Source organism: Clinocottus analis, unplaced genomic scaffold (genome assembly GCF_023055335.1).
Source record: "Clinocottus analis isolate CAN_PGR_092001 unplaced genomic scaffold, fCliAna1.0.p SCAF_17, whole genome shotgun sequence".
Taxonomy (NCBI): Eukaryota; Metazoa; Chordata; class Actinopteri; order Perciformes; family Cottidae; genus Clinocottus; species Clinocottus analis.
Window position 1 is genome coordinate 13,460,934 of NW_027175898.1, and position 12,871 is coordinate 13,473,804.

The 12,871-nt window shown below is 44.1% G+C and overlaps 1 protein-coding gene across 4 annotated transcripts in view; it reads left to right on the forward strand.

Annotated features, from left to right (window-relative positions):
- The window catches only part of numb (NUMB endocytic adaptor protein), a 37,612-nt gene that overhangs the window by 18,236 nt on the left and 6,505 nt on the right, over positions 1-12,871 (forward strand). For 2 of the 4 annotated variants that reach the window (XM_068580445.1, XM_068580442.1), the window contains exons 2-4: positions 2,387-2,523; positions 7,026-7,100; positions 12,803-12,835. In XM_068580445.1, coding sequence (XP_068436546.1) covers positions 2,398-2,523; positions 7,026-7,100; positions 12,803-12,835 — 234 coding nt within the window. In that variant the 5' untranslated portion in view covers positions 2,387-2,397. The remainder of the gene's footprint in view (positions 1-2,386; positions 2,524-7,025; positions 7,101-12,802; positions 12,836-12,871) is intronic. The other 2 variants (XM_068580446.1, XM_068580443.1) reach the window with 1 other exon arrangement.

A 12,871-nucleotide genomic window follows, 5' to 3' on the forward strand; every position in this document is an offset into this window, starting at 1 on the left:
AGTGAGAGATGAAGCAATGTTTTTTTCCCTCTCAGAGTCGTCTTGTTTTCAAACACTTCACTCTACTGCAGGCTACGACATGCTTGTGTGTGCACAGTCATGCACACTTGTATACACACTCGAGTGGGATTGTGTGTATTTTTATCGGGACACTTGCAGAGGCACTTGGCTCTTACTACAACAAACAGGTGCTTTCACAGAAAGTGCCTGCTTTACGTAAGTTGACTTTTTTGCCCCTTTTTTTAAAGACTACTCATCTCGTCAATTTGTGTCTCTACTTCAGTGGTTCTCAAACTTTTTCTGTCACGCCCAACTTTGGAGGAAGCAAACTGTTCGGGCCCTACCGCCCCAACAACATTGGAACAAAATGGTCCAACCTTTTTGAGACTCCTCCGTCCGGGCTTTTTTAATTAATAGATTAAAGAAAATTGAAATCCCAAGTAAACCAGATTGCTCCATCAGACAAAAACTATTAACATGTGTTTGTTAAAACAATGCAAATAAAGTTATATATGTGCAAGAAATAACTAATATTTGGCAAAAAGATTACAGAGGAAACCGGTTGGATCCTTGTTTTCTCCCATAGTTTCATATTGAAGTGTCCTCATTGTGAAGTGCAGAAATTCGCTAATTCACATGGAAGAGTCAGGCTCTTGAGAAGTTTCCGGGGTCCGTGGTCCACTCCAGGTTGCCCCTTTAGTGACAGTAGGAAGTTTGATGTGTTTGTGTGTGTTTCGGTTGCCTGGTCAGCGCTGAAAGCTCCATTGTGTGCTGCCCACAGAGCTGGAGCCTGTTATGGACAGATAAGACCGCCTCACCTCAAACACACTTTCTACCCCGAGCCAGTACAAGCTCCCGGGACAGGTTTCATTATGCAAACAGACAGCTCAGTCCCATGTATGTGTGTGATTGCTGTGAGCACGTGTACGAGCGAACGCTGCCATGTTGCTTCTTGTTCTTGTGTGTGTTTGTGTGTGGACAGTCAGCTCTCCTGGATTAAAGACCTTTAATCCCGCCCGATCCTCATCAGCTCAGAAGTTAATGGGTGCAACTTGTTAGTCAAGGAGTATACGCTGCATGCTCAGTGTTAAAAGTCAGAATTGCACGGCTGAATGACTTGTGGTCCTCGGTTCTGAGCTTTGCTCAAAGAGACGTGAGCCAGGCTTTCTTTGATGGATGCACCTCTCGGTTCTAGTTGGGATCAGCTGGGATTTTAATTGAGTCTCTGCCTTTTTTTTCCCGCCACCTAATCTCCTCCCAAAGCCAAGAAGACGTACATGTGCCGTTTTAGTAGTGCTTTCAGCCTAATTAATTATGCTATTTTAAGATTTTTGATGTTTGAACCTGCACTGAAGTGAGTCCTGCGACATTAGTTATGATACTCGACCAAAGAATTCTTTGTTGACTAAAAATAACTATGAATTTTTGTTTTCAAAGATGTGCTCTTAAGGTTCTTGGAAATAAGTAATTCAGCATGGGAAAAAAAACAAAAAAACTAGTCGTTTTCGACTGAGACAACAACGCTTGATTTGCGACTCATCAACTATAGAGCGTTAGCCCGAGTTATGAGTACACTGTCGAAAGTAATTGCTCATAGAACGTGGTGAAATTATTAACGAGGTCTGACAGGGCAACAAACATAAAGCGGTCAGATGATCACACCAGTGAAAAATAAAACCAATAGTTTTGTCATTAGTTAGTGATTAGTTATTACTATATTTGGAGCTTAAACCAAAAGTAAACACTGATATTATTGCTCATAAATCCCCTAAACTTGCACAGGAAAGCTAGTTCAAGTTGGTCCCGAGCTGAACTAGTCAGTGGGTTTGTAAACTATGGGTATTTAGAATGGGATGTTTTGGAAAGTTCATGTTTTTTAGTTATTTGTATTTTTTATATTCCAATTGATCTTGAAGTTTAAAATATTGTCAGTAATTTTCCAAACACAAGCAAATGTAGATATTCTGGATTGTCATATAACATTTATTATTGTAGCCTGATAAAATTCAACAGGTAAAATGTTCTCTTAGCACAGCAGCAAACTGCCGTCTGTGTCCTTTGTTCCCTTTTTATTTGGGCTTCCTCAACTCAAACGCTACAAAGACTCCTACTCCAACTTCTTTGTTCCTTGTGAGTCAGAGAGACAACAGCTTATTGTTTTGTGCACTGATGTCGGCGTTTGAAGCGTTTCTATTTACAGGCATTATTCAGGATTCATGAAAGTGGTACTCCAGTATGTGATCGCCAGCTTCTTATCCGTTATCAAACACAGGAAGTGGCTTATTTCTGTGTTGACATATGCTGTTTGACCGCACGTTAATTGGTTCGTATCCCGGACACACAAACTCTGTTCATTCCTTAATAAAGTGTCTCTCACCACTCGCAGGGAGCTCAGCGATGAATAAGCTTCGGCAGAGCTTCCGCCGGAAGAAAGACGTCTACGTGCCGGAGTCGAGTCGACCGCACCAGTGGCAGACGGACGAGGAGACCGTCCGCAGCGGCAAATGTAGCTTTGCAGTCAAGGTGACTCTCCCTCACTCATGTACACACCTGCATACCAAACCTCACAGACATGCAAACTCACACACACACAGAGTTTACCGCTGACCTTATTCTGACACTTTGCACCTCTGAGAAACTTGCATGCTGCCGGACTCCCCAAGGACATCGCCTGTGATTAATCACAAGCATTCAGAGACTGTGAGCATAGCTTTTATCTAGGTTCTCTGCTGTAGTCTCCCAAACCTGTGGGATATATGCAGACACGATGGGTTTCTGGCCTCCAAAGAGAATCGAAACCACTTGAATCGTCAATTGAACTGTGCAGAATTAAGGCAAATGTTTCATTGTAGCTGACAAATGACACAGTCAGGAGCACTGCAATAGCGCTGCACCAATAAAAAGACGACTCGGGGGGCGATGCAGTATCTTTCTACACACACAGTATGTATCTTCAGCGCTGTGCTGCAGCTGATGGAGTGGGGAGTTTTCCATGTTTTGGCAACAAAACCTTTCATTTTTGCAAACAGAACTGCAACGGTACACTTCCTCTTATCACGAGGGATCGAAAGACTTTCTTCTCAGAATAAAGGGGAATTGAAAACCACAGAGTGGAGAAAGAGAAAGTTCTCTCGAATATATGAACCGTGTGGCTGGTCAGCGGATGTAAACTGTAGGCTACTGTACAGGAAAGTGTACAGGTTACGGTGTCGATGGCACCTGTGTGTTTTGCTTTATCCTGTTTTCAAGAAATGAGAATTTCAAGCGGAGGGAGGTGGAAGTGACCGTGAGAGAGTAAAGGAAGGTACGGTGATGTGGAACGGGTGTCAAAGTGCGTTGATTCATGGCTTCAAGTCCCATCTCAGCCAGTGTGAAATGCCCTAGATTCAAGATCTCCTCTAAGCTGTATTCCAAATGTCCCCTTGCGCCATACACACACACACACACACACACACACACACACACACACACACACACACACACACACACCTTCCCTCCCCCACCTGCTTCCCATAAATTGTCTCCCTTCACTGTACTCAAAGCGTTTTATCACACTTCTTTTAAATGTATGGACATTAACTATGTCTTCTCACATTTCCTTTTTTATTCACCGCTTTCCTCAAGCAGGCGCATCGTCTTTGATGTTTGTCCTGAAAGAGACCAATTTGTCTTGTCGAAGTGAAGCGGTTTCATTAAAGTACTGCAGGTTTTATTTCAATGTCTTTAAAAAAGGATCAAAGACAAAACTACTGCGGTGTAACTGTAACCACCAAACCATACCTAAACTCAGATAACTGAACACTGCTGCAGGGTCTGCTCTCAAAGTCTTCTCGTAAGCAGTCAGTAAATTACAGATCAGCCACTGTGGTCAAAAAGAAAATAAGCTTATCTCTCATTGTCATGTCTTCCCTCACATACTTCTCCACCAGTCTTTTTTTAAATTTCCTCTGCACTGGCTTCTATCGTGCCGGTGCAACCTACCATGCTACTCCTCCGTATCCCTCCTCCTGCTCTCGGTGCCTCAGGAGCCCGGTCGACTCGTGTGTGGGTTGGAATAGTTGCAGTGAAATTATCACTGACTGCCGCACTAAAGAGCGACCGATAGAGGGGGGAGAGCAGTGAAGAAGGGGAACGGTTGTCTGACAGAGGTGTAGAGCGAAAAAAGAGGGGAGATGTGGAGCGGTGCTGGAGTTAAGACGGGGCGAAATGAGCTTTTAATGTCGTGGCTTGAGGGCTTCCCCCGCTACGTAGCGCCCTTTGACAAGCGTTGTAAAAAAGCGCAATACTTCACTGATTACCACACATGCCTTTTTGCCCCCCCACCTTTTTTTTCTTTTTAGGTGTACGTTTTTTGCTTGTCTGTGGTTTTCCAGCAGAAATTGCTGTGACAGACACAATTCACGATTCAAGGTGATTTTCGAAAGCATAAAAATGTTGATTTGTTTTTTTTTTGTAGGGAAATGTCAGCCTTCTGAGACTGCTGAAGCCTGGAGATGGCTGGGAAATCAGATTAAATTGCTTATGTGCGTTGCTTACCAACTACAACATAGAAGGAAAGTAATTTATGTCTTTGGTACGTTTTAAAACTATGTAGACTTATTCATATGGAAATGAATGTGAGCAGTTTGGTCTGAGCTTGTCGTCTGCAGCCTTTCACACGTTGCAAAGGAGTTTGTAAGGCATTGTATTGAAGCTGACTCAATTTTCGGATTTATGGCCAATACCCTGAATTAATTCCTAGACCCTTTTTGGATAACATCCAGAGTATTTTACACCAACAAAGCCAGCTACAGTTAATTGATATTGATGTATGTGAAACGCTACCGTCGGAGCGTCTGAGCTAGAGGTGCTGATATGTGTTTTGTTACCTTTAGACGGAGCCAGGTACGCTGTTTCAAGCCGTATGAAGCCAATTGTTCAGCTGCATATTCCCCAAAATGTTGAATATTTCTTCGAGATAAAATGTTAAATATTTAAACCATACAGGGCTGTCAGTTCGTTGTTGTGACCCTTATCATCGGCTCCTCCATATATATATATATATATATATATATATATATATATATATATATATATATATATATATATATATATATATATATATATATATATATATACACACAAATTGTTGCTGGAGAACCAACTCCCTAAGAGAGACATGTAAATACAATATCGCACGTCTTTCCTCATCAAACCCAAACGGTGCAGAAGCACTGACGAAACAATAACACAAACTTGTCGATGTATCAACTGAATCCAAGCTGAGCCCACTATGGGATTAAAACTAATCCTGGAGTTGCCTCACAAACAAACCTATATTTCACAACCAAATTACCCTACACATGTACGACAAACAGCTCTTGAGATATCCATTATTTATTTGTTTTTTTAAAGGTTTCTTGTGTACATGTGAATGTTGCAGCCTCCAGATCGCTGCTGCCAGCTAGTTGCTAACAGGAAGGAGTAAGATGCTACACGAAGCATCTGTTGTAGCTCTTCAAGCCTCCTCTGCATTTTACTCCTCTCACCTCAGCCCTGTCTCCTGGATGATCCCCTATTAGTGACGCTGCTGCTCTCAATGTCCTCACTTCCCCCGGCTGTCTCCGCGCATCAGTATTGCCTGCGTGTTAACGTGTGTGTGTGCGCGTGTGTGTACACACATGTGTATTCTAACATGCCGACAGTGTGACTCACGGCTTTGGCGTCACAATCTCAAAATAGCAGGACCGGAGAGCGTGTGGGGGGGTTGACAGGCGTGGGTCAGCATCACTTGGTGTGTGTGTGTGTGTGTGTCTATAAGGAAAGGGTAAGGACTTCCTCTCCGGCTCCAAACACACAATAGCTACAGGGGCGGTCAGGGTTGTGACTCTGGAGTGACACACAGCAGGGTGTGATGCTGCTTCAGCTCGAGGAGGGAGGTTCGAGCTGGAGGAGGCGGCCTTTTCCGTTCATTCAATAGCAGTTAAAAGTCCCACAAGACCCGATGTCCTGTGTCCTGATGTGAGTTGTTACGTGGCTGGAGCTCACCTCCTGAAGGCTGATGTTAAACATTAATTCTGGCACAAGTTCACTTTCTTACAAGGTGCATGGAGAAGTGAAATAGTCTTTAAATGTCAAACCTCCAGCACGCTTGTCATCTTTTTGTCGGCTTGTGGCCTTCAGGATGAGAATGATGTAAATATATATGCATCGTACATACATACATTTGTGTAGACATACTCGAACGATAAAGCTGTTGCTGATGCTACAAGCCTGATCCCCAATATAACATTTCTCGGTTCAGATTGTATCATTTTGAGTCATGGATCGGATCGGCAGAAAATAAAAAAGCAGGAAAAATAACTTGGATAGAGATTTCCCAATCACGTTTCTTTGGCAACGAAATTGATTCGCCAATCGTTAATTAACCATATTGACCGATACAGATTGTAGGAAGGTTTACAGGTCCCTCTTTAATATCTATATATTTCTGTGAAAACATGTCCTTCCACTAACTTTTTCACACATCATAATGTAATGTACTTTACTAGCCTTGGAGTACTATGTTGTACCTACCACGTTGCACAGTCATTTGCATTCTGTCCTACCGCAAAGATAACACAATCAGCAGAAACTGATCAAGTGGCCTGATCTTACGTGTGTCACGGCATTCGTCATACGAGGAAACTGCAGCTTCTTCTGGCATTCGTGTTCTCGAGTCATTACTCATTAAATGCCGTTGAATTTATACACTCGACCCGTTTATATTTCTCAGGGAAGTGTTTAGCGTTTTTTTCTCCAAGGACAAAATTAGAGATCAACTTGGGAGCGGTTGAACTGCGATTGACCTCAACATGGTAATTAATTAGGTGTGTAACTCACCAGCGCCAGCCAACCAGAGGATATTAGACAGTCTTGACCCAATAAATACCCGATCTCATTGCAAAGTTTATTAATGTAACCTCACAGTAGAGATAGCCACAAGAAAGGTTTGTCCCAGCATTACTCACTCTCTTGCTCTTTTTCTCTCTTTCTCTCTCCTGCAGTACCTGGGACATGTAGAGGTCGATGAGTCCCGAGGCATGCACATCTGCGAGGATGCAGTGAAGCGGCTTAAGACGGTAAGTTTTTCTAGAAAATCCCTCCATACTTCCAGGAACAAGGTAGCTAAATACCAGACTTTTTTTTTTTTTAAATCTTTTTTTCTTGTAGTTCCCTTCACAGTGCTTCCACCAAAATCCTACTGACACCTTCTAACAGTTCCTTTATTTCTTAGCAGCTTGTCTTCGTCTGTCACCAAACGGTTTGGTTATTTTTTATTGTTTCAGCGCTGTTCATTCCTGCCTAGTTTACTCTGGACATCGAGGCCCGGGTGTGGCTGATTGTTGCTGTTTTGTCAGTGAGGGTCTCCACCCATCGTGACCCTCAGAATGTCTGTCTCCGTCACTGTCTCTCTCTGTCTCTCTCTCTCTCTCTCCTCGTACGCTGTCTCAGCCAGAGGAGATAGACTGGTGTGTACTTCCTGTTGCAGGAGATTCCGGTTGAGTTGCGCAAAAAGAACAAATTCCAGTTTAAGGAGCAAGGGCGGGGAGGCGGGGGGGAAACTATGGAGTAATTGCTTTCCTTGTCGTCAGTTGCCAAGAACTCCACCCAAGTCTTAACCTCCCGTTGGTAAAGGAGGTTGATTCTCTGCCGTCATGAGTGCATGAGTTCATTCATAACGTCATGTAAGGTCTAAACTTGACTTTGGTGCCAACAACGAGTTCCAAACTCCTGCTTGAATCGTCAGCGATCGGCTTTCAGTTTCAGTTTAAATTACCCGGACTCATTGAGAATTCACACCCTGTTATCAATACCTTTTCTTCTTGCTCCATAAAATTGTTTTAAAGGCCTTTTAGCCCTTTCGCATGTTTGACTCAATGAGCTGTTGAAGACCACTTGATCTACCGAGAGCCATTTGTTAGTGTGATTATACTGCAGAACATGCTTGAGAATAATTAAGTGTTTTATGGGGACAATTTTATGGACAGTAAAAAGGTAACATTGCTCACTTGCTCACCCATTTATTACCGAAGTAAACGTTATGATAAAACATAAGTTTGTTCTCTTGCAAACAAGAGAACATCCACGTGCAGCTCCATGTTTTCTTACAGAGCTTACATTATGACACGCACACACGCACATTTGTGCAAACAAAAACACACACAGGAAGAAGTGAACCCGGCAGCACACCATACCGACGCACCCCATACTCCCACAAACATACATGTTCCTACTAAGTGAATACACTGAACCTGAGCACACACAGACACACATGCACACACAAGCCAAATGGACACACACACTGGTGCTTGATGAGGTCGCATGGTGTACACAGAGCCTCGGGCTGTGAGGTCTTATTGAGTTACAGTCATTTTAACAGGGCGGACAAAATGGAGCCAACTCAAAAGTAGAGGCGGGTGCTTCTGCCTCCTGTCCTCCTGCGGGCCGGCACTATCTGACCCTCCTCGGGCTCGTGACGTTTCCTTCCTCGTCTCATCCGCTGCCCCGCTCCTCGCCGTCTCACCACCGAAAGGCCTTATTTGCTAGCCAGCAAAGACGTGGCTTCCTTGAACCCCGTTTATAAGTCTCAAGCCATAAATTCACAACATTTTATCAGGCATTCTCTCTACTGGCCAACAGGGGGCAACTGCTCTGGTTGCAAACATTATTCAGATTGTATAGAAGTCTATAAGAAAATGACTGTACTTCTCACTTGATATATTACCGAAGTAAATATTGTAAACATGAGTTTATGGTCTCAATCTCTAGTTTTAATTCTTCTTCAATACACCATGACATTAGAGTCAAATAGACTATAGAGCTATAGGGTTAAACTCTATTGAGTACAGCTATAGAGTGGCCTTTATGGCGGGCTTATTGGGACAAGTTTGCTACCAGAGCCGATTACCTCGTCTCTATGTCACTCCCCAGCAGTCAATATGGTCTCTTCCATTCATTGGTTGCAAGATGGCGACGGCCAAAACGCTGAAGTTGAGGCTTCAAAGCGTTTATTCATCCCCACAAAAGTTATCTCTAAATTATATCACGCAACACTATCAGCTCTTCGTCCACGATAAAGACCTGACTATCGGCTTTTCCAGCTCCGGAGTGTTGTTATTATATCAACCTTTAAAATCCGCTGTCGGCCGACCTCTAGTAACTGCCGCCGTTGCATTCCAGCTAAGTGGCCTCAAGTTGAGCCCTGGTCCTGGACGTGCACCTGTGTGCCCGAGAGGCTCACCTTACAGGATGTGCCTGAAAACAATCACAGTTGGTTGCACACTGTGTTCCAAGATGGTGCCCATTCATTCGAATGAAAAGAGCTTTTACACAGTGCAGATTATTTTTTTCTCTCTATCCAGGTGTGTTTCCTTGTCGCGCGGGCCCCTCCCTGTTTTTGTGCCCTTCCCTTGTTCTGCTAGCTTGTTCAATAGACTTGACATTGAGATACCGTCACACAGAAACAAAGGAGTTTTAGTTTCTGGGAAAGCTGTAGAAACAGTAAATCTTCACAATTTAAAAAATTCATAGCACAAGAGTATTAACATTCGGCACCGGCGCTCAGAGCAGCGGAGCTGCGAACGCAGACGAGTCGAGGTGACCTTCATTTCCGATTTAGTTTTGTGGTGATTTTCAGACAAGAGTAGTTTTGTAAAGTGTGCTGTCCGCCGTGCTGTGTTGTGCTGTGACGCTCTGTCTGCAATGACGCAGCTTACAGGGATGATTCAACTGGCAAAATGAAGTTCTCTGCTGATGATTCAAATTCTGGACGTTTTTCGGGGTCAGCCCTCGAGCTATTTGAGGACTCTGTAAACCGTTTGACAGACCACTCTTTATCGTACCGCATCCGGAGACTCTGCTGCCCACAGCAGAGCAGAACACAGTGTGACTTCCCCCGGTGCCAGTTATTACTGTCCAAGCTAGATTGTCCTGACTAGACGAGGGGCCAGCCCTTTTAAAGCAGATGTACAATTAGCGAGGCCCCGATAGATCCCAGCTTATTCTCACTAGATCTTTAAAAAGCTAACTGTTGCCAGGCAACAAATCCAATTCCTACCGGTGGACAGCCAGTGAGTTAATTTTGCTCGGCAGTGAACTCTATTTTCAAGAGCTAATGACTAAATTGGTCAGGAACCAGGCCCACACCTGTAGGCACTTAATATCTGTAACGACCGGCGAGGGCCCGTTTTCTGAAAATCAGCAAATGCCAACACAATCTGGCAGCATCAGCACCTGTTTGTGTTTGTTTGTTGTTCTGGAGATGAGAGAGATGAAGATGCTCTCTGATGAATAAGGAGGATGCTGAAATAATGTTCCCTGAATGCTCCCCCATGCCTGGAGGGCACGTGTTGGTGGTCAAGCCGTGCGTGCGGGTGTTTGTGAGTGACAGCTACAGCTCTGAGCCGACTCCATTGTTTTCCCAGCAACCTTTGGGAGAGTAATGAGAGTTTTCTCACAGCTCTGCGACCCATGACTCAGATAGGGTGGGGTGGGAGGGGGGGAAGGAGGAGGCTGCACTGCAGCACCATTAACCTCCAAACTGCCCTTTTTTGCATTGTCATCATGGCGTCACTTCCTGGTGCTGTTGGCCGATAGCCCAGGTTTCGACATGTATTCTGTGTTGTAGCAGTGGAAATGTTTTTTGGTGTTGCTCAGGAGCTCGTTGGGGACCTGGAGTGTTTCGTCTGTCCACTGGGTCGAGCACCAAAGCAGGTGACGCTGAGCGGCTAGAAGAGCTTCTCCCAGTAGCCTCAGGGTCACACATAGAGAGCTGCATGAGGACTTTGACCCTAAGACTCTTTATGGATGCCAACCAGTAAAAAAAAAAGGGTTTTCTCCCATTTAGCCATTTCCTTGCAACCGCCTTTTTAAAGACACATAAAAGCTGGGTAGTGGGATATACTGATAGTGGGATATACTGTCGAGTTGTGTTAACCACAGACCTTATTTCAGGCATCCGACAAAAAAACTCTTAAGACTTTCGACACAAAGTGTTGACTTCTTCCTGCAGCACTCTATTGACAACAGATCTAAGTCCATTGGACAGTGTGCGTATTAAACGGGGCTTTTTATTAAGACGTTGAGGGAGACATGTTATGAAAAGCTCCGACTATAAGAGATATTCCTTAAATCTATGCCGAACGTGAAAAACAAATACTCTCCAATCATATCCCAAACTCAACTAAACAAAATAAAGTGTTTTATGGGCAACCTCCTCCTTCCTATATTTACTCTGCAGCGTGTTAAAGTAATACATGTGCTATTCCTCAGGGGTAAAGTACTCTCTCTCCTCTAATAAATGTAACTGTCATACGTTTGGAACAATGTTGAAAGCGAGTTGCACAAAGTAGGCCAGTGACAATCGTTACACAAGACAAGTGTCATTCATGATTGCACGTCCTGCTGGCAGTTAGTGCTGTTTTTTTTGCGGGCAGAAATGACTGGTGCCACCACATTTAACAGCTTATGTTCTGGATTGGAAGGTTATCTATAAAAAAAAGAGGTAAAGTATGTACAGCATCTTTTGGTTGGCTACAAAGTTCCCTACTTTAGTTGTTTAATTGTTGCCTTGTTGGCCTCACCTTGATCTTTCAAAAAACTATTCTTTCTGCCCAGAAAGCTTTTTACCCGGCTCTAGTTTCATCCCAGTTCACACATTGAATATCTGACATTGTATTGTTCGTGTTATACAATTATTTATTTTTGTCTTTTAAGCAGGTTTTTATTGAGGTGTTGCAGAGAAATGCCTCCAATACCCACACCCTCCCCCACACCGCCCTCCCATTCTCGCTATCGAAAACCCTGTAGGCTTTTCTCTACTAACCATAGCGCACTAACACTAGCTGTGCAGTCTCTATCACCATCTGCATGTCACTGTTGTTCTCACAAACACACACTAGCAACTTGCAAGCACTTAGTTCGTTCCAAATGAATCTCCAGCACTGGTTAACACATTAAATCGAGCATTAACATGGTGCTCAGAGTGCCGTCTCCACCGTGGCTGTGTAACAGGAGCAGAGTGGCACTTCTTTTCACAGTTTATGGGGAGGAGAGGACCTCTATGAGAGGGGAGGGCAGGGGAGGAGGGGATTACGACGAGGCCGGGTCTGGTGGTTGTAGTTTCTTTATGCGGTTACAGCGGCCTGAACTTGACCCCTGAGTCTGACCGACGAGCGAATAGTCACAGGCACGACTCAGAGGTCAAACTGCCGTCTGAGGGAATCTGTTTCAGTCTGCTGAGCCACCGTGGAATGACCACGTCTCGGTCCAGGAATCAGATGGGAAAGAATGAAGTGTCATTTGGGATTATGTCCGCCACACACACACACACACACACACACACACACACACACACACACACACACACACACACACACACACACACACCTGAAGGTCCGCCATCTCTATCTCTGTCCCGACACCTTTTCGTGTGACGTCTCAGCTGTGGGGTTGTTGTGGTCTTGTAGGGTTGTTGTCATTACTTACTTACGTCACAAAAAGAACAGCGTGGTAACTCTTCAAACACAGTATCACCCTTCAGTATGGAATCTACGTGATCCATTGCCTCGCTCACTCACTCACTCATAACACAGCTTCACCTCCACCCAAAAAAACAACAACCCCAAAATTTAATAAGATCACCTCCTGTGGGCTCCAGACAATTTTTAGACCTCTTAGGTAACATTTTCATACCTTGTTCCTCCCCCCCATCTCCTCCACCCTTCTCACCCACCCTTCCCCCTTTTTTTTTTTTTTTTTTTTTTACCACATCCAAATCCAGGACAGGAAATTCTTCAAGGGATTCTTTGCAAAAGTAAGTTATTGAGTTGTGTGTGTGTGTGTAAGTGTG